We start from the raw sequence: 22,204 nt of genomic DNA, 5'->3' as shown, positions 1-22,204 counted from the left end.
AATTCAAAATTATTAACAATTCAAATCATCTCTTGTTTTGTGTATATTCTATTTTTGATCTGTTTTAGTCTAAGGATTTTGCTATAAGGAAAAAAACAGGATAATAAAAGGTCAGGATAAAATAGCTTTTATTTGTCACAGAAATTTTAATTAACTTAAAATCAATAGGTCCACTTAATAAAAAAAACACAACAAAAATACAAAATTACAGAAAGAAAGATAAAACTGAAAAGAGAACAATAAATGAAATTAATTTGAGGTCACAACAGTAAACGGATCTAAAAAATTTAAGAATTCTTTCAATTAATTTTTTTATCGTGATGAGCCATAAGAATGTAAATTATATACTATTCAGAATCTGTGTAACTTAGTTGCATTTTTTTATACTAAGTTTCAGTTTATTTCAACCTCTTTAGGCAGGTTCTAGTATAATGATGTGTTTAGTTAATGGAGGAAAGATGTCAGCTGAGTATGGATATACAACTGGTCACTCATATGCAAAACTTGATGATGTAAGTATTAAAACATATACTCATTAACATTTAACAAAAATATTACTATCATTACAAAGTGTTTGTTGATTTGTTTGTCATTTGTATCAGTATTACCAGAAAGATGTGTATTTGTTAATGCTTTTTATTTGTATTTGTTTTATTGACAATATTTCATTTTACTTTCCACTGATGAATTAACTCAATCTTTACCCTTCTGTGCTTACAAGCGCTCTGATTTAATCATATTAATACTGAGAGATATCATTCAATTAAAAATGCAAGGACCAATTCCAATATGGATTGTGTGTGTGTGACCCCTATTTTCCTTTTGGACTATATTTGCAGATATATGGAAAGACATACCACCAACAATAAGTCAAGTGTTCAGATGTTTTCAAAGCATGTCATCCTTTGTATGTAATTTTTTAATGACTTTTAGTATGTTCTCTTATTGTAGATACAGCATACACCAACTTTGATAAATGGTAGCACTGATGGTAATATATTCCGTTGCACAATACAGAGAGACATAAATTTATCAACAGATAAAATATTTAGTCTTAGGAATGAATGGTTCCTTTTATTTGCCCAGGGTAATGTAACCAAAGGTAATCATTTATTTTTATTATTCATGCTTTTTCTATTCACAATTACTTCAGATCTATGCATAGGACTCATACCACATCTTCCTATATCTATAGCAGCATACTTTTTCTATTTAATACTGTAAACCAACTAATTTTGCAAGCAATTTATTTTTGCGACTTTCAATAGTTGAGAAACTAAGCTAATATAAATCAAAGCAAATATGTAATACATGATGTTTACTGTGATTTATTTTCATCAAGTAAAGGTTTAAATCAAGAAATTGAATTTTAGTTCCCTGATATGTTTCAATTAGAAAAGTCCTTAGTTAAATATATGATTATTCTCTCTGTGAAAACAGACATTGTTCAGGGTAATATGGTTGCTATTTTGTAATATTAAGCCGTACATTAACAGGAATTCCACTACATCATACAAACAGAACAGCCAGTAATTCTAGGATTGACTTCCTTGCTAGCTTCAGAACGGCGTCATACGAAACCAGGAATGATGAGAAAGTTCTGTTTACATCTTTGTATGATGTGAACGTTCCAGTTGAACCAGATCAGGTACTGTAATATGATAAAGACATAATATACAACTATCAAAATTTAACCGTTGTTTTATACTTGCACTTCAGAACTCTGTCATGAACATTTAAATGTGTCTGAATTCTTTTCAAATTTCCCAAAATTCAATATATTCAAGTCTTCCATAAAGTTTAGTATTTGTATAGTTATGTTGTTTGAATGCTGTCTCATTGATGGTAACATCTATCATTTTATTCATTTGAATAAGTGGCATTTTATTAATTCCTTTTCAAATAGGTTTTCAGAGATTTAATGTCAGATAGTCTGTGTTCAACATCTAAGAATTGTTTCACCAACTGTAAGGGTGCTGGGTGTTCATATGTAGTAACCTGGTTAGCAGATGGTGCAGACATGGTGTTCAACATAACTGCAAAAGTAGAATCTGGAACAGGAAACATGGCATGGATTGGCATTGGTTTTTCCTCTAATGGAAAAATGGTTTGTATGCAATATTGATAAAGCTTCTAGTTGTTCCTTGCAAATAATTCCTGTAATATGTTCTTTCAACAAATAATTCCTGTAATATGTTCTTTCAACAAATAATTCCTGTAATATGTTCTTTCAACAAATAATTCCTGTAATATGTTCTTTCAACAAATATTTCCTGTAATATGGTCTTTCAACAAATAATTCCTGTAATATGTTCTTTCAACAAATAATTCCTGTGATATGGTCTTTCAACAAATAATTCCTGTAATTATTCTTTCAACAAATAATTCCTGTAATATGTTCTTTCAACAAATAATTCCTGTAATATGTTCTTTCAACAAATAATTCCTGTAATATGTTCTTTCAACAAATAATTCCTGTAATATGGTCTTTCAACAAATATGACTGCTTTTTGGTGTTCTTGTGTTTGTTTGATTGATTTAAATGAAGAAGAAAAATATGCTTTAATTCCAAAATGCAGTTTCCTGGTTTATTTTCAAAGGTAACCTGAATTTAGGGAACTAAGCATAAATTCCAAAATATGGCTATCACTTTGCATTAATCATTACAAATTACAAAAGTTTCTCTCCTTAAATCTATTTGACCAATTGTAACAAAAGTTAGCCAGAATCATTTTAGGAGTATTCAGTTTAAAAGATATGATCTATGATCCACCCTGCATGAATATCAAATTAGAAATTGATACAGATGAAGAAAATCTGACAAGCATTCCTTTTGGGTACCCATTGTGGGTTTTTTCAGATGACTCAGCATAGAACCTAAATAATTGCTATTCAATGATGACTTTTTACCCATTTTTTTGGCATTTTGGGTGATCTTAATATTTTGTCTGGAGCTTGATATTTTTTGCATTGGTTAATATTACTTGTCTGGTGATTCAATCTGCCAACCGCAATGCTTACCAAGGCTTATAAGAACTGGGGGTTGGGAAGGGGGAGAGAATATAATGATTATTTAGTCTAACTGTTGTATATGAAGAAAATTTGACAAGATAAGAAATGTTAAAAAAAATCTTATGACTCATCAATATGTTTATATTTATACTGCAATTATTTTCCATATAAACTTTAAACTTAAAACAGTTACTGACCATATAAATTAAATATAATTTATAGTGTTTTTCTGTAGATTTTTATAGACATTTTATAGAACGTAGGTAGGCAATGCAGAACTTTCATATTCATAATCTTTTTATTTTTACCAAATATATATCACTTCTAATAGTAATTTAAGAGTTATAGAAAAAAAAGCAGCCATGCATTGTCTCAAAACTTTTTTTTAATTTGTTACCCAATTTGGAATAGGATAGACAATTTGTTTTGCCAGGAATTTTACCTGTTTTTAACCCTTGAACAAATGAATTTTATATTTTTGATAGCATAGTTATTCTTTGTTTTTGTTCAACATAGTATTGTGAGTGTAGTAATTGTTTCTTTCCTTTTTCAGATTGGTTCAAGTTTTTTGATGTGCTTGAACATAAATGGTAATTTTAAAGGTGAATACGGAAATTCACCACAACAATATGAAGATTATGCTCCTTTGAAAAATGTAAGTATCAGACAAGGTGAATATTTTGTAAAACAAACAATTATACATTTGTAGCAGGGTTCACCCTCCTGGGCTTCTTTGGCATAAAATTGCTTTCTCAAACATCACTTTGCTTTTCAACTTTCAAAAGCTTAATTGAATCACCCAAATGTTCACTTTTCGTTTATCAAGGTGATGAAAGGCTAGTTTTTCATTTATAAAATAACAGTTAGTTTCTTTATAAACTAGTTAAAACCATTGACTTTGTAGATGGAATATTATTTCAAAGAAACAACTATTTATGCAAAGTAATTTTATATCACGTACTTGTAACTGGAGCATACATCTAAAGATTTTGATTTTCACTAAGAATAAATTTGTTTCTTCATTTAATAGAATGTATTTAATTCCCTACCATCTGTCTATCTGTCTATCCCTATGCCCACCAAATCATATTGTTATTTGTGCTTGAAGATATTCATTTGATATATTGTTTTATCATGACAAGTTACAGATCAAGTTCGAATTTTGTTCCATCTGATAATTTTGTGCAGAGTTTAGTTATATGGTCCTTAGACTTTGAAAATTCACTTAGGTAATCAGTTTTCCACTTTTTGTTTCCTCATGCTCGCAGATATTGATTTGAGTTTTGTAATACAGTTTGCTATATGACAAGTTATAGATCAAGTTTGCATTTTATTCCAGTACAATTATTTTTTACCAGTGGTGTACTATTCAATACTCTCAGAATGCTTGTTTTAAATGATCCTTTGATAAGTGATCTATTCATTGCAATGTTTCCTTGCCAAATTGCTAATTTTTGTAACTTTTTCCGTATTACATTGAAATATGCACTACATATCAGAAGTGGATTAACTGTGAGAAAAAGTGAAAAATAAACATTCCACAGGCAAAAATAGACAATTGGTTAGATCCCCTTAAAAAGGATATATTTTAATACAAATGCCTTGTTTCATAATTTCATTTTTATTCCCCCACTTAAAAAAAAAATTTACTCTTTTACCTCTGTCTATCCTTCCGTCCTTTCCTCTGTCTCATGAATATTTTTGGTCTTCGCATTTTTCTCAGGAACTGTATAACAATGACAGTGGAAACGTACATTTATTGTCTTCTGCTTTGTCCAACCATTATGCAAACAATAATTAAATTTGCAGGTCATTACAAGAAATTAATGTTCAACTGTTTTGAAATCCCATAGTGGTGTATATATTTTGCCCTACAGCTATAAATGGTAAATTTTGAACAAATTATGCTAATGTTACAGAAAGTCATTCATATAAGATGGCAGTTTCTATTTCCTAAACCCATTTGAAAACTGATCAATGGTACCAGTACATATTTTCCACACTTTTAAGTGGCATTTATATTTTTATCATCATCAGATTTTCTTGAAATTAAGGTTTAGCTATTATTTAGGAAATTATAGATTTTGCTATACTTTACAGGAATTAAACATTATATTATATATTTTACAGATTTCTCTTCCAATTATTGAGAGCTCTGCTGATGGAGATGTCCTTTATTGTTCTGTGCGAAGACCAATCACATCTCATAACAACAACATTTTTGATTTAACAAAACCATGGTATTTGCTTATTGCCCATGGATCTATTCGAAATAGACGAGGTAAAGTTTCCTTAACAGATCTATTTACATATATGAATAGTCAGTAGGAGATACAGGGTCAATGATTACACAAGTTTTTTTCAGATTGTTCACCAAGGATTTTTTGTAGTTATTAACATTATAAAAAATAAATAATTCAAGGATTTCAGTAATATATATTGATTAGAACTTAATTATTTTTTTTAAATGAGATGAGATTTTCTTATCACTTGGCATCTGTCATTGGTTGTTGCCCTTCGTCGTTCACTTTAACAAAAATCTTCTCTACTGAGCCAAATTTTACAAAACTTGGCCACAATCTGCATTGTGATACAATGTATCTTGCTTTAAAATGTGTTAATTAAGGATGTCTGCTGGTCATGTTTTTGAATTCTTGTCATATTTTCGATTTTCTCAGGTTTTATCCATCCAAATGTATTAAATTTTTTTTTACACGACACCCCACTTTTGTCTTCATAAATCTGTTCAATAGATCATTTCAGATTTAGTGATCCGGCGGCATGAAATCCTTGTTATTTTTTCTTGGTTTAAAGGGTAAAAAACAATTCCAATGTTAACAAATAGTAAAGTCTGAAGAAAACCCTTTTCCCGCCATTTTCTAAATGTCTCGTATTTTGAAAACTACACACGAGACTAATGATTTTATTACTTTATTTTGTTTAAATATCAAAGTTGTTTTCATTTTAAGCAACCACATGAAATCCTTGTTATTTTAAATTAGAGCAGCAGACATCCTTAAACAAAGATTTTTGACTTGTGTACAATGTTGGAGAGTTTCCTGTTTTGACACAGTTTATAGTGTGAGGTCAATTATATAAGTAATAGATACACTTGATAAGACAGTAGATACTCTAATAGAACAAAAGTTCCTTGATTTAGATCCATGCTTAGAAGTCAACTGGTACGTCTTATATTTTGAGTGCTATATATATTTCAGGACTCCAAATAAAGCCTACTATGCACACATTTAGAGATCTAAGTAACAACAGTGTAACTTTTCTCACAGTTCAAAAAAATGTAAGTTGAGCTATAACATAACTGTTTTAAGAATTCTTTCAATACTTAATATTAATTATTCAACATGAAATCTTTACAAAAATGTGATGAATGATTTAAGGTAGCGATCCACCCATTTTTAAAAGGGGGTTTCAACACATGCAAGACATACAAAATGGGGGATTCCAACCATATGACCTCATTCAAAGCCTTAGTTTTCAAACAGATAAGGCGTTCCAACCCCTGGAATCCCTTATGGATCTGCCACTGTTATCAATCAACAGAGGCTTCTTTTATAAATGTTTATCTATATACATTTTTTATGACATCCAATATCACTGAGCAAGAACACATTTTTATTGAGGGGCCAGCTGAAGTATAGTGGATCTCACATTAATTTAACTTTTTGAAGAGTTTAATAGTGATATATTTAAACTTTATTATTGCTGACTTCTCACCTGAATTATATCTCATACACTTTGTAGAAAAATATACCTGTGAAAATAAATCCTGACAGTGAATGTGGTCTATCAAAAAGCTGTTTTCATGATTGCAATGCAACAGATTGCCATTACTTAGTTAGCTGGACCAGTGATTTGAATGATATGACATTTAACATAACAGCAAGGGTTACAGGAGTTCAGGCATATGAGAGTTGGGTAGCATTGGGATTTTCACCTGATGGTGCTATGGTAAGATTATAGATTTAAGAAATAACAATTGAAGATGCCACAAAATGTAGTCAAAAAGTAAAATATTTTTTATCTAGGAATACAGAATACTGATTATATTTAAATAAAGGATATTTCAATTTTTGGGGTACAAATCCAGAATAAATCACTGGTAAGATTGCTAAATTTTTAAGTGCTCATCTGTAATTTTTCAATGTTTTCAAGTTATAAAATGATGTTTTATTATATAAGCAACTATTTTAAAGAAATTTACTTTATGTGTACCAACCTATCCAGTCTAAAATATAGGTAATAAATTCACCAATATGAATATTAATAAAAAAAAAAATGAAAAGGAATAGCTTTACATGAAAATAAGCAACAAGGTTCACAAGATGAACATGCAATGACTGAAAATGCACCATGTGAAAAGATGAAAAAGTTTGTAGATTTGTGTATGAATCAGCAAAGGAAGATTTGATTATTTTTATATTTTTAGCCCAATTCAAGTTTTATAATGTGCAAGAATGGGAAAGGAACATTTTATGGACAGTATGGATATTCCTCACAGTATACACAGTTTTTTGGTATAGACAATGTAATTATGTATTCCACTTATTATATTTTTATGTCCTGCCTATGCTAGTAGGGGATATTATGTTTTCTGCTTATATGTCTTTACCAGTTCCTTTCGCCAATATGTTTGTCCCTCTTCATGATTATGACTATGTTTTGATTTAATCAAGTTTGGTTCTTATAAACATAATGCGACTTAGAATTGAGAATGGAAATGGGGAAAGTGTCAAAGAGACAACAACCCGACCATAGAAAAAACAACAGCAGAAGGTCATTTACATATCAGTGTACATATAAAAACAAGAAGATGTGGAATGATTGCCAATGAATAACTCTCCATGGGAGATAAAATAACATAGAAATTAAAAAATAAATGTGAGGCCTAAGATTATGAAATGATTTTCTAAGATTTTTTTCCCCAATTTCAGAGTTAACATATCAAGTTAAAGTTTTTACTTCAGGTTTTTAGATATGAAGTTGCAGTCTGACTTAACAAATATTCATCATTTTTTCATATAAGATATTTTATTTACAGGTTACTTTACAAATTTCTGACAGCTCAGTAAATGGTGATATTGTTCAGTGTACAATGAAAAGACCATTAATATTTAACTCAGATAAAATCTTTAATTTAACTGAAGAGTGGCATATCTTGTTTTCCTATGGTGATGTAACACTTAACCCTAATGGTTAGTATGACAATTTCTTATTTATATTAGAAATCAAAATTAAACATATCATGTTTGGTCAGTAGGTTAGCTAAAATGATGAACAAGACAAGATTTACAAATAAGTAGGTATAAAATAATTCTCGTCTTGATGAAGTCAAAAAGCAAGAAATAGGTATGCTGTTTCATCTGTTGCGATAGAGATTTACACAATATATAGGTTTGTGATTAGTAAGTTTATAGGGACCCACTAGTGGTTGGTTGATGATATTTGTTATACAATTGTATTGACATTGGCACATCTCATTTTCATGACGATTATTTGGTCTTTCTGTTTAGAAAAATCTAATACCTGACACAAAGTTAATAAAATTTGATTATGCAACGTGAATTGCAAGACATACTTTTTACCACCGCAACCTCACCTACAAACTAAGTTATAGAATGCATCAAGAGACAGATATTAGAAATTAATGTTTCCTTAGTACTAAAATGCTCAATAAAATTGACTGCAGAAAAACACTTTAAGCCCTAAAGTTTAACTGCATCATTGCAAAAAAACACTGTAATGGGTCGACCTAGCCCAAATCAGAAGGTACAAAACAGAACTCAAAATATTCCCAACAGAACTGGTTGGCTTTTCTGTCAATCATTTAGGCATTAGTTACAGGCAGAAATTACTTCCATTGTGATATACCCATTGGTGAGAGGAAAACCAGGGTTTCAGTGAAAACAACATAATTTGAACATTTTAAAACATGACACAACCATTTCAATTTTCGAACTGTAAACCTTTTTTAAATAATGAAATTACAAATGAATTTTTTTCTTACAAGAATTGCATATTTTTTAAATGAAATTCAATGAATGATGTATAGGTGAAATGTCATGCATTTCTGCAAATGTCACTACTGAAAGGGTAAATAAAAGATGTCATTGTGCATATTCCCCATAAGTGGTAAAATATTAAAATAGAATAACAGAAAAATAAAAAAATGCACGAGCTTTTCAAAATCCAGGAAACATATATAAGATTAGTCAGTGACTGAAACTTGGAGTTTATTTGTTTCCACACTGTACCTTAAAAGTTTGTCTCATCCAAGTATTTGAAACTTTTTACAGGAGTTATTGCCTAGATGATTTTTTTAAGTTTGTTATCTTATAAACTTAAATAGATATATGAAACAGTAAACAGTAAAAATTATCAGCAATACAAGACCTACAAAACTCAAAATGATGAAAACCATAGGAGGATTACTTTGATGAGTTTATACCCTTACTGTGCCTATCCAATAAGCTTTGTGGTAGTGAATTACCTATTGCCTGACCAGTTTAAAAAATTGTCAATACAATTTGTCCATTTAAATTGTACAATAGGTATTGTGAGAGCTATTATCAACAGGTGGTCATTTAACTGTATTTATTGTAAATTTATTCATTTTGCTTACAATCTAAAATAAATCATTGCTGGTATATCCCACTTTCATAATGAAGAATAAAGCATTGAAATTTCTATTCACTAAGCCATTTGTACTTTTTTTGATATATTGAAAATAAATTTTTAACAGTAATTCCAATTGAAGTAGATCCTGAATATTAAATGAAACTCAGCATCACTACTATTCCATTTCAGGAAACTTAATATAACATAAAATTATATCCCGTTAGAAAACACTAAGCCACACATAATTCATCTTGTAGAATTATTCACAAATAGATGGGCTTATATCCAAAAAAATCCATTTCACAAACACTTTAATTCCATTCAGGAATCAAAAACTTAAAATACATCCCACATTAAAAACACCATGAAGCAAACATATATCTCCTTTTTTATAAACTAAATCCACTGATTGAAATTTCCATCTTGACTATTTAGAGACACAAAAAGAAATGGCTTAAAATGTCCCATATCTAAATAGAATAGTCTATTCAGGACATTGGTCATGATGCATGAGGAAAGCAAGCTAGCTATCGGTCATATAAATTTTACCTTTTAGAAATAGTGAAGATTTTTTTACTGGGTAGTTAAATGACCACCTGTTGATGAGCTCTCACAATACCTATTGTACAATTTAAATGGACAAATTGTGTTGATAATTTTTTATTCTGGTCAGGCAATAGGTATTTAAATACCTCAAAGGTGATGGGATAATGACAGTGATTACAAACATTTATTATTTTTGTGTTTTACCCTATTACATGTACCTTTAAAACTATCGATTGGTAGAAACTGTAAACAGCAAAAACTTACCGGTATTAGGAACGCAAGATATAATTTTGGTTCTATGCAAGATCAAGGGAGTCTTTTGTTTCAAAATCATTTTGCTATTTACTTTATTTTATAACAGATTTACTATATACTCACTTAAAGTTGTCTTGTTATGTTTTGTTTTTTTGTATCATTAAAGGTGAACCAACAGCTAATTATCATAAATTTAGGATTGGTAGTACCTTTTTGACAGATTTTCAGAAGATATCAAACATACCAACCACAATGGCACCTTCAACAGACACTACAGCAGCAAATGTAAATATTATCTGTAAAAAAGAGACAAGATATACATGATCAATGATCAAAAAAACTATAACAATAAGAAAAGCAGATAACACCATGGCAATAAACAAAAAAACAACAGTTCCATTTAGGGCATGGTCTTGCATCAGTAGTGGCAGTATTGCACACATCATGTTGCTCAATACAAGTTCAAATTGTTGATAAATTGTGTTATGTGATATCCCAATCATAGAACAGAGTTTAAAGACTTGCAGCAGGTGAATTAGAACGTTTTCAGGAGATAAATATTTATGCGTTGCATTGACAAACATTCTATGTCTGAATGTTACCAGTTTTGTTTATTATTGTATCACCTCAATATAATCTGAAAGCTATATTACACAAACTGACAAAGTTAACAAGAAAGTTGAAAAGTTGTTACCTATTATTTCTCAGTTTGTTGTTTTACATTGTTAGATAGCTTAAAGTATTGAAAAAAAATACAGTTACTAGAAAGACATGAAATCACATGTTATTTATTTCAGTCTCCAGATAAGATAACACTTGATCCAGAGTGTGGTAAAACTAAAGGATGTTTCCCAACATGTTCTGGTTCATCATGTTCATCACTGGTCACATGGCAAAAAAATGGAGATTACATTCTATTTGAGATAGCAGAAGAAATTTCATTGACCATCGACAACAGATGGATAGCTATAGGATTTTCTGGAAATCAGCTAATGGTATATAATTTTTATGTTATTGTAAAATTCTTTGTGAAAAATAACTTCAGTACAATAAATAAAAAAAAAAGTTCAAAAGCAAAGGACAGCTATTATTTTGCTCAAAGTCACAACGAGGACTTCACCACTACTCAAAATAAAATTGAGAATGGAAATGTGTCAAAGAGACAACAACCAGACCATAGAAAAAAACAACAGCAGAAGGTCACCAACAGGTCTTCAATGTAGCGAGAAATTCCCGCGCCTGGGGGCATCCTTCAGCTGGCTCCGAAATCAAAAGTCTGAACAGACATTCAAGCCCATGATGGCCCATGGTATAAATTTACCCTCCCAACCCAGATATAAATGAAAAGGTGGTATAAAATTAAGATTGGAAATGGGAAATATATTAAAGAGACAACAACCCGACCAACAGCCGAAGGCCATCAATGGGTCTTAATTGCACCGAGAAAATCCAGCACTAGTAGGTGGTCCTCAGCTGACCCTTTATTAAATGGTGTACTAGTTCAGTAAAAATGGATGTCACACTAAACTCAAAAACATATAAATGAGAATAAAATAAAAAAAACATACAAGACTAACAGAGGCCAGAGTCTCCTGACTTAGGACGGATGCAAAAATACACCAATGAGACAACTCTCCACAAGAGACCAAATGACACAGAAATTAACAATGGAAGGACACTGTACCGCCTTCAACAATGAGCAATGCCCATACCACATAGTCAGCTACAAATCCCCCTAAAATGACAAATGCTAACAACTCAAACGAGAAAACTAACGGCCTAATCTATGTACCAAAAAATGAAGGAAAAACAAATATGTAACACATCAACAAACGACAACCACTGAATTACAGGCTCTTGACTTGGGACAAGCACATATATGCAGAATGTGACTGGGTCAAACAAGTTAGCAGGATCCCAACCCTCCCCTTAACCTGGGACTGTGGTGTTACAGTACAACAGAAGAATGCACTATAAAAACCAGTTGAAAAAGTCATCAGATGGATACAAATAGAAATACAAATAACAAAAGCTCAGAACGGACATGGCTTAGTATTTGTATATCTCAACAACAAAAAGACACAAAGTACATATATAAGAGTCCTCACAGGTACTGAAAGCTAGTTCAACGCTATTAACAACTTGTAAAAAAATCATAAATCTAAGACTAAATAAAGTATATCTAAAGCCAGTCAAGGAATCAGACCCTTGCATGAGGGAGATTATTATATTCCTTTAATTAAAACAATTTCAAATTTTTTTTTCAGCAAATTTCATAATACAATATCTGTATTTTCATGCTAGTGTTAAGGTACTGTCTACTGGGCTTGTGAATCCCTCGGGGACTAACAGTCCTCCAGCAGTATATGAAGTACATCTCTTCTTAAACTCAATAATATGGTTTATTGGGAAACATAAAGTTTTTGTGGATAAGTCTGAAGAGATGTGTTTTGTGATGAAGAATTCAGTTTAACTTGTTACTTTAATGATAGTTTTGTATGATTTCAGGGAAATACAAGTGTTATAATGTGTCAGCATAAGAATGGTAATGTTTCCTTTGATCTTGGATATAATAATGGTTATAGCTTTCAAACATTGGCTGAGGTATGTTTACTTTATATTACAGTGTACTTATGTATTTATTAACTCTTCAGATATCATTTAGTCCTAAATTTCCTGTTGGTATCAAGGAGTTTGCTCTAAAACCAAGTTTCCTTATAGGGGGTTTAAATCTCCTTTGATAATCAGTTTCCTGACAAGGTGTATCTATTCCTAGTTTGATTTAGATGGGTGATGCACATGCATAGCAGGAGATGCTTAGCCTGTTAACACAACTTGTTTTCTTAATTGTCTTATTAAATTTGTCATGGATTTGTTATGGTCTACGATGTTTTCGAGAGTGTCCTTTGTTTCACATGCAAATAAACTGAGTGAGAGACAAAGACTCTTTAGAGCCTCTACTTTTGATCTCTTTGGCAATTTTTTTCCTGTACAATTAAGAGATAACTATTGTATTTGAAGCTTTAAGGACGTCCATCGGTAGTTTTACTGTCGCAAATTTAGTTTACCTTGCAATCTGTGATAAGACAGCATAGTAAGGCCAATTGAATAAAAGTAAAATCAAACACATAATCGGTGCAATTTGGGGTGAAAGTTGACTGTTTTCAGATAATTTGTTGTATACAGAAAATATACAACAGTACATTCCCCTTCTAAATTGTATCGATTTTAAGCTTGATCTTTTCTTTAAGTTGCTTTTACTTGCTTGCTTCTTTATGTACAATAGATATATTAAGGGGGTACCCAACACTTGTACTAAAATTAATTTGGTTCGTTTAATTTTTATAAAGATTTGACAAAATATTTACTTTAACCTCAAATTTGAACCGCACAAAATACAGGGATAATTTTGTTGGCTATAAAGCAGTTTGACAAATACTACTTTTGATTGTTGAAAATCTTGATTTTTCCTTACTAATATTATGTGATTAAAACGCTCAGCAGATTTTTCAGAGTTGTACCCCTCTTAATTTAACTTATATTTTCATTTGTTTAACATTGGCTTAAATGAAATGCTCTTTTAAACATTTACTTTTCAATTGTTCTATAATTAAAATGGAAATAGTTATTTTTCCTTTACAGAATATGTCATCAAAAATGATCAGTAATGCATCCCTCACTGTTTCTGGGAAAGTTATGAGATGTACTCTTCGTAGAACAATTAATTCAGCAGATCCTCAAGTATTTGATCTAAACAATGAATGGTTCATTCTGATGGCAAATGGACCTATAAATAATGGTTTGTTTATTTAGATAATTTTCTTTTCATATAAGCTACAATTGTTCTATTTGCCTTTATGGTCCAATATTTTTTAGAAGAATTTTTTGGATTGAATAATTCATCACCTTTGGAATGTAATCTTTAGTTTAAGATGCTAAAGGTTACATGATACATTTGCAACCTTCTTACGATGAAAGAGTGTGTTTATAGATATAAGAAGATGTGGTATGAGCGACAATGAGTCAGCTCTCCATCAAATCCATGTTATAACAGTATTTGTCCTTTATGGGTATGGAATACTTGGGCTGACTGGAACAGACATCAAGAATCTTTGAGTTGCATAAAGGGATTTCTCTATGTACTGAATTTGAGATACGGACCAATATGTTTTATATTAAAAAAAGGACAATTCTTTTTAAACAATAAGAATGTTCTACTTTATTTCAATTTCTGCCATAATGTTATTTTATGTAGTGAGTATTTCTATAGCAAACCACCCAGATTTAATGATGATTCCAAAGTTAATTTTATAATTTTCCAAATACATTTACTTTGATGATATGCAAAAAGCACAGAATAAACAGTATTACAGCATTAACAAGAACATAATATTATTAGTCGTATCCTGAATGTTTTGTATTTTTTTCATCTTTTATAATATTTATTTGTTAATACACAACTTTTGCAACATTGATGATGAATCATACCAGTGATTTTTTCCAGGTAATCCAGGTCATCATGAGGTTGACCCAAAATCAACTGCATCTAAAGAAAACTTTATTAACATCACTAGAGTAACCACTGCTGGACCAACAACCAGTCCTGAGTCAACAAGTCCATCTACACAAGTAACAACACATGTAATTAAAACTTGTCTTTTTAAAATACTGCACTGTATTATTTTTTAACTTCTCTGTAACCTTTATACTTGCATGGTTTTAGAGAATAAACTATCTATCTATCTACTTATTATACTTCACTGCGGTTGACAATGTTTTCTCGGGGTACCAATCTGCTCTATCACCCTCTCAGCTATAGGTTATTTAATTCATTATACTGAATGTCCTATCGTTATTGTCTTTTACAGATTAATTGTATTTCAAAAACATTTTTATATGACGTCCCATACATAATGTTCAACATAACAGGCATTTGAAAAAACCAACAAAAGTCAAGCAAGATGTTTTATTTTTTTTATTTTGACAGTTAAATAAATAAAATCTGAGCCAAAACATAAAATTAAGCATTGTATTCAATTACATGATGTAAATTCAATTCATTAATTGTCCTATAAATTGTCGATTTTTGATTGGTCTGGACGAGAGGGTAACATTCTAAAACAATTGTCGCCATGTAATAGAGTAAATTAAAACCCTCATACAAGCCAATCCAAATATGGCATTTAAACGTGAAGTTTAATAATATAAAATATTAAACAGCAGAGAAAGCCCAATAGACAAAACAAACCACCTGATTCCTTAAAAAAACAACAATGAACAAAACTTGATTCAGATAGCCTGACTTGCTATAGCGACAAACTGTATCAATTTTCTCAGAATATTTGGGTTGAATCACATGACTCAGACTGTTTCAATTATAACTTTTGCAGAAAACAAAACAAATAGAAATGAAGATCATAATAAACTTCAAATCATATATTTTACAATGCCTTCCTGATTAAAACATGCATTGATCACCTTTAATATTTCAGTCTCCAGATAAGATAACACTTGATCCAGAGTGTGGTAAAACTAAAGGATGTTTCCCAACATGTTCTGGTTTATCATGTTCATCACTGGTCACATGGCAAAAAAATGGAGATTACGTTCTATTCGAGATAGCAGAAGAGATCTCATTGACCACCGACAACAGATGGATAGCTATAGGATTTTCTGGTGATCAAGAGATGGTATTTTAACCTTCACATTTAAAAGGCTTTTTGCTTAATAATTTCAACCTTTTTGATTTAAAATACTGACATAGTAACACTAACAATACTGAAACATTAGCTAAGACAGGTGTAATAACTTAATTTTATGAAACAGTAGATATTTTTATTTGTCCTATTCTCTGTCTGTTTTTTTATGTGGTTTTTCAAAGTGAAAAAAGCCAATTTTCATACAATGTTATCTCCAGGAAAATGAATTCTTTTCAAACAAGTAGAATAACAGTGACCTATGAAAGAGTTGATGCTGTCAATTGGGATAGGCAACAACATTTTCAATGTAATTCACAAATCTTGATAGTATTCTTCACTCCTATGCCCATTTGTAATATTTATGTATTTAAACTTAAGGTAGCACTCCACATTTAGAAACTAAACATAAAATTGAACCATAGAACTAAGGAATAACAGTACTGTAGTTGAAGAGTTGCCAACGTCAATTGTAGATTTGACGGTCGCAAATGCAGTTTTACTGGCGACGCCTAGCATCAATAAAAGATGTGTTTTTTTCCTCTTTTTTTCGTAAAATTTAATCACAAAGCTCTTGCAACAAAAAGTGGAGGAAAAAAAACAACAAATCCAGACCAGTGTTTGGTATGGATATGAAAATTTGGACTGTCATACAAAAAAAAGGCCATTTTACATACATTACATAATCTTGATGTTCTTATAAACCCACTATGATGGCTATTTTTGTCTCGCCTTGACGGAGTCAAAAAGCAAGACATAGGTATGCTGTTTCCGGCGATGGTGGCGACGGCGTCAACAATGTATTAATTTGTGATTAGGTCTAGTTTATGGTGAACCACAAGTGGTAGGTCAATCATATTTGGTATTGAGTGCATAAGTATTGGTACATCTCATTTCCATGGAGATTATATGGCCCTGCCCCCTCAGTCATGGTCTATTGACTTAGAAACTTTTGATTATTCTATATGTTTAAGTTTGGGATTAGCTATATCTCTGTGATAACAGTTTATAATCTTCAGCTATCCAAAAATGAATTTTATTGCACACTAGCTATCATAATAAAAATATGCATTTCATTGGGTACAAATACATAAAAAGGAAAGGAAAAATCGCCAAAATATATTTAATTGTACAAGAAACCAGGCCAGCCACCAACACAAGACTTTTCTGAAAAATAGACATATGAATAAAAGCAACAACACATGGTCCTACAGACAACCTGACTTGGTACCGGGACAACAATTAGTGGGATCAAACCATTTTGATGTTAATTGTCATGTTTTCCTGTGCAAATCCATAAAAATCAGTGTCATTAAGAATAAAAATAGGTTGATTGATTGATTGTTGGTTGCTTTACGCTGCATTAGCACAAAAAGGCTATATCGCGGCAAGCGATGAAAATAGGAGGTTCATAGCTACAAGTGGAGTCTGGTATAAAATCCTGTCCATAAATATGTAAACATAACTGCTGTTCTCTGATGCAGTATATCAAACTTTGATTTAAGGTCCTATAATGATATCAGAAATGGAAAGTCATTTAATTTATATATCTTAGTGTTTTTCTAGAAAAAAGAAGGCTCATCATTACTAGAAAAAGGAGATAAGTTTATCATGGGTTTTCATGTCCATTATTGACCTTTTATAAATATCAGCCTGTCATTTTGTATTTTATATTTACAGGGAGCAACTAGTGTAATTATGTGTGAACATAAAACCAGTGGTGATACCTTTGTAATGGGATATAATGATGGCTATACATTTAAAACTTTGACTGTGGTAAGTAAACTTGACAATAAAGGTGTCTTAGAGAATGGTATAATCTTCATATCTAACTAGCCATTTCCTTGTTTTATAACACTACAAAAGCATCATATTTCAGCAAAGCCATAAAGAATATTTGTTTTGATAGCTTCTTTTATTTTATTGATATTTACTTGCTACCAAGGAGGTTATATGAAAAGGAGAGAAGACGAAAGACGATATATACACTTAAAATGTTACCGACTTTTCTGTAAGTGGGTGTTAATAAGTTTAGATCGACTATGTAACAGAGTGAGATTTAGTCCTAATTACATACTGGAGTAAGAACGGAAACACCTGAGGTGTCATAAGCTGACCGAATATACAATTATTAACATGTTGCATATTCATATATTTTCTATGATTATAATTAACCTGCCAATTCTCATAAATAGAAATTGAAAGGTGAAGTGAAAATCTTATTTAAAGCAATGTAGTGTTGATTAAAAATCGCACACTGACTTTTCTTTAAACCATCATAAAACTTTGTCATTTCTTTATCTTTTTTCAAAATAGACAGACGATTGATTTGACATTGCGCGTCAAATTTTTCCATATCACAAACACCTATACACTGCATTGTTACCAAAAATACATCTGAACTTTAATGATCCTGGCATCGATAACAATCCCATGACATATGCGATTTATCTAAGAGCCCAAACTGCTCATGGTAACAGCCCGGTACATCAGAGGGCTATGTCAAGTGGGTGATAAACATGTCGGTTTCTCTATAATTTTATCATTTTTCTCTAATCGAACTGATATCATGGGGATGCTAATTTTGTATCAAGCAGAGTGTTTACTCTCCTTCTCATATAACCTCCTTGCTTGCTACTAAATAGTTATTAAACAAATAATAATCTCTTCTATTATGAGACTAAGGTAAGGTTTGCATGAAACCTGGATTTTTTTCTCAGTGACATTATACCAATATGATACATCATTTTGTTCAGGGAGGAGTATCCCCTGGAGGAGTATAATGAAAACAAATTGAACGTTGTCTATTCTGTTTTTTCAGGTGAAAAGCTCCAAATTCTGAAAATTGTATTTGATCTCTTCTGAAATAATAATAATGTTTGCGAGTGACTATAAAAAATAATACTGATTAAAACATGTATAAACAGTTCAGGTCCATTTATTAAAAAATAAATTTTAATTAAAAAAAAGCTCCTAAAAACAAGATTTTTTAATTTTTGGGTTCAAAAAAATGTGTTCCCATGGCAACAAAAATCCAAAAATATCTGTTTTTGTAAAAAAAATGTGAACTTAAGGATTGAACTATTTGCATTATAATGAGCTAATACAATTGGTATGTCCCTGAAATTGTTTTTTTTAGAAATTGGTGTTATGTGTTCATCTTGTCATTTCTGTAAAACACAAAAATAATTTTTAGCTCACCTGGCACAAAGGGCCAAGTGAGCTTTTCTCATCACTTGGCGTCTGTTGTCCGTCGTCTGTTGTCCATCGTCCATCATCATCATTACACAAAAAACTTCTACTCTGAAAAAACTGGGCTAAATTCAACCAAACATCACTAGGGTATCTAGTTTTAAAAATGTGTCCGGTGACCCTGCCAACCAACCAAGATAGCTGCCATGGCTAAAAATAGAACATAGGTAAAATGTAGATTTTGGCTTATAAGTCTGATACGGAAGCATATAGAGCAAATCTTTCATGGGGTAAAATTGTTTATCAGGTCAAGATCTATCTGAATTTTGAGGTAGGTGTCGTTTTATTTTCGATAATATTGTAGTTTTCGAACATTGGTTAATCAAAGCAATTCAAAATGGTGGGTCCCTCCTTTTGTCAATTATTTGAATTCGAGTTATCTCCCTGTGTACACAAACCTTACCTTAAACAATGGCTGTTTCTCACTTCCTCATGATGCAACACTAACAGAAAGTGTGGATTGATAAGGTCCTTATATGACCCCTGTTTTCCACTTATGTTTCAAATTAGGAATTAACTGCCAACATGAAAATGTAGCAATTATATGAAAACAAGAGCCAGGTAGGAAATAGGTCTTTCTTTAAAATTTGCTTATTTTGTCTTCCTATCATGGCACCACTGAGTGAATCTGAACAATATTTTATTTTTCAGGTTTCTCATGCTTTCCACATTGTAAAAAAAAATTGGTTGAACATCAGTCTGATTTCAAAACTTTTTTTTATGTCACAAAAGACTCACAATATTTGAAACTTGATTTGTGAAGAGCTAAGCAAAAATAAATATATATTAATAATTGACTTATTATTCCATTAGATTTGTGAATTGGTCAGCTGTATCATAATGACACATTCTATCAAACTTTGTTTTATAAATTTACAAAAGTTAAAATTAGTACATTTTTAGCTCACCTGGCCCAAAGGGCCAAGTGAGCTTTTCTCATCACTTGGCGTCCGTCGTCCGTCGTCGTCCGTCGTCGTTAACTTTTACAAAAATCTTCTCCTCTGAAACTACTGGGCCAAATCAAACCAAACTTGGCCACAATCATCATTGGGGTATCTAGTTTAAAAAATGTGTGGCCTGACCCTGTCATCCAACCAAGATGGCCGCCACGGCTAAAAATAGAACATAGGGGTAAAATGCAGTTTTTGGCTTATAACTCAAAAACCAAAGCATTGAGAGGAAATCTGACATGGGGTAAAAATGTTTATCAGGTCAAGATCTATCTGCCCTGAAATTTTCAGATGAATCGGTTAACCTGTTGTTGGGTTGCTGCCCCTGAATTGGTAATTTTGAGGAAATTTTGCTGTTTTTGGTTATTATCTTGAATATTATTATAGATAGAGATAAACTGTAAACAGTAATAATGTTCAGCAAAGTTAGATTTACAAATAAGTCAACATGACTGAAATGGTCAGTTGACCCCTTTAGGAGTTATTGCCCTTTATAGTCAATTTTTAACCATTTTTCATAAATCTAAGTAATCTTTTACAAAAATCTTCTCCTCTGAAACTACTGAGCCAAATTAATCCAAACTTGGCCACAATCATCTTTGGGGTATCTAGTTTAAAAAATGTGTGGCGTGACCCGGTCAACCAACCAAGATGGCTGCCACGGCTAAAAATAGAACATAGGGGTAAAATGCAGTTTTTGGCTTATAACTCAAAAACCAAAGCATTTTGAGGAAATTTGACATGGGATAAAAATGTTTATCAGGTCAATATCTATCTGCCCTGAAATTTTCAGATGAATTTGACAATCGGTTGTTGGCTTGCTGCCCTCCAATTGGTAATTTTTAAAGAATTTTGCCGTTTTTGGTTATTATCTTGAATACTATTATAGATAGAGATAAACTGTAAACAGCAATAATGTTCAGCAAAGTAAGATCTACAAATAAGTCAACATGACCTAAATGGTCAATTGATCCCTTAAGGAGTTATTGCCCTTTATAGTCAATTTTTAACAATTTTCATTAATTCGTCAAATTTATGTAAATTTTTACCAAATATTTTTCTCTGTTACTAATGGGCAAGGTTCAGTATAGATATAATTGTAAGAAGCAAGAACGTTCAGTAAAGTAAAGAACTTCAAACACATCACCATCACCAAAATACAATTTTGTCATGAATCCATTTGTGTCCTTTGTTTAATATGCACATAAGACCAAGGTGAGCGACACAGGCTCTTTAGAGCCTCTAGTTTAATCATGTATTATCTAATTTTTTGTTAGAATGGGAAATCTTCTTTGATAAAGGATCCATCATTAACTGTGACAGGAAATATTATGAGATGTAGTCTACAACGTGCAATTAATTCAACAGATCCCCAAGTTTATGACTTAAATAGTCAGTGGTATGTTCTGATGGGTAATGGACCAATTACATCAGGTAAGCTTACACTGTTTACAGTCAAACTCTTGACATATATATCTTTATTTTCTTAAACCAAATTACAATGATACAGAGACATTTACAAATAAATTAACATAGCATAAATTTTAAATACAAATGTAAAGTAGAGACATAACCATCTACTTTTTCTGGTAATGATGAATCATTTTTTTTTCTTCTAGAAAAACACTTAGATATATATATTAGATGACTTTCCATTTCTGATATCATTATAGGAACTAAAAATCAAAGTTTGATATACTGCATCAGAAAGCAGAAGTAATTTTTACATATTTAGGACAGGATTTTATACCAGACTCCACTTGAAGCTATGAACCTCTTACTTTAATTCTACACTATGCATTTATATCGAAAAAAACATGACACTTAACTTGAGCAGTTTACTACATATGGTATAAT

General features: G+C 31.2%; 1 protein-coding gene across 2 annotated transcripts in view; it reads left to right on the top strand.

The window, feature by feature from the left end:
• The window catches only part of LOC134687012 (uncharacterized), a 67,982-nt gene that overhangs the window by 33,665 nt on the left and 12,113 nt on the right, over nt 1-22,204 (top strand). For both annotated transcript variants that reach the window (XM_063546922.1, XM_063546923.1), the window contains exons 15-32: nt 417-512; nt 952-1,102; nt 1,497-1,648; nt 1,907-2,107; nt 3,566-3,667; nt 5,143-5,293; nt 6,231-6,310; nt 6,775-6,981; nt 7,460-7,558; nt 8,072-8,225; nt 10,616-10,734; nt 11,247-11,444; nt 12,958-13,053; nt 14,092-14,248; nt 14,954-15,090; nt 15,942-16,139; nt 17,826-17,921; nt 21,625-21,781. In XM_063546922.1, the coding sequence (XP_063402992.1) occupies nt 417-512; nt 952-1,102; nt 1,497-1,648; nt 1,907-2,107; nt 3,566-3,667; nt 5,143-5,293; nt 6,231-6,310; nt 6,775-6,981; nt 7,460-7,558; nt 8,072-8,225; nt 10,616-10,734; nt 11,247-11,444; nt 12,958-13,053; nt 14,092-14,248; nt 14,954-15,090; nt 15,942-16,139; nt 17,826-17,921; nt 21,625-21,781 (2,551 nt within the window). The remainder of the gene's footprint in view (nt 1-416; nt 513-951; nt 1,103-1,496; nt 1,649-1,906; nt 2,108-3,565; nt 3,668-5,142; nt 5,294-6,230; nt 6,311-6,774; nt 6,982-7,459; nt 7,559-8,071; nt 8,226-10,615; nt 10,735-11,246; nt 11,445-12,957; nt 13,054-14,091; nt 14,249-14,953; nt 15,091-15,941; nt 16,140-17,825; nt 17,922-21,624; nt 21,782-22,204) is intronic.

This window comes from Mytilus trossulus, chromosome 10, assembly GCF_036588685.1.
Source record: "Mytilus trossulus isolate FHL-02 chromosome 10, PNRI_Mtr1.1.1.hap1, whole genome shotgun sequence".
Classification (NCBI taxonomy): Eukaryota; Metazoa; Mollusca; class Bivalvia; order Mytilida; family Mytilidae; genus Mytilus; species Mytilus trossulus.
This window is presented reverse-complemented; position numbering and strand designations above follow the sequence as displayed.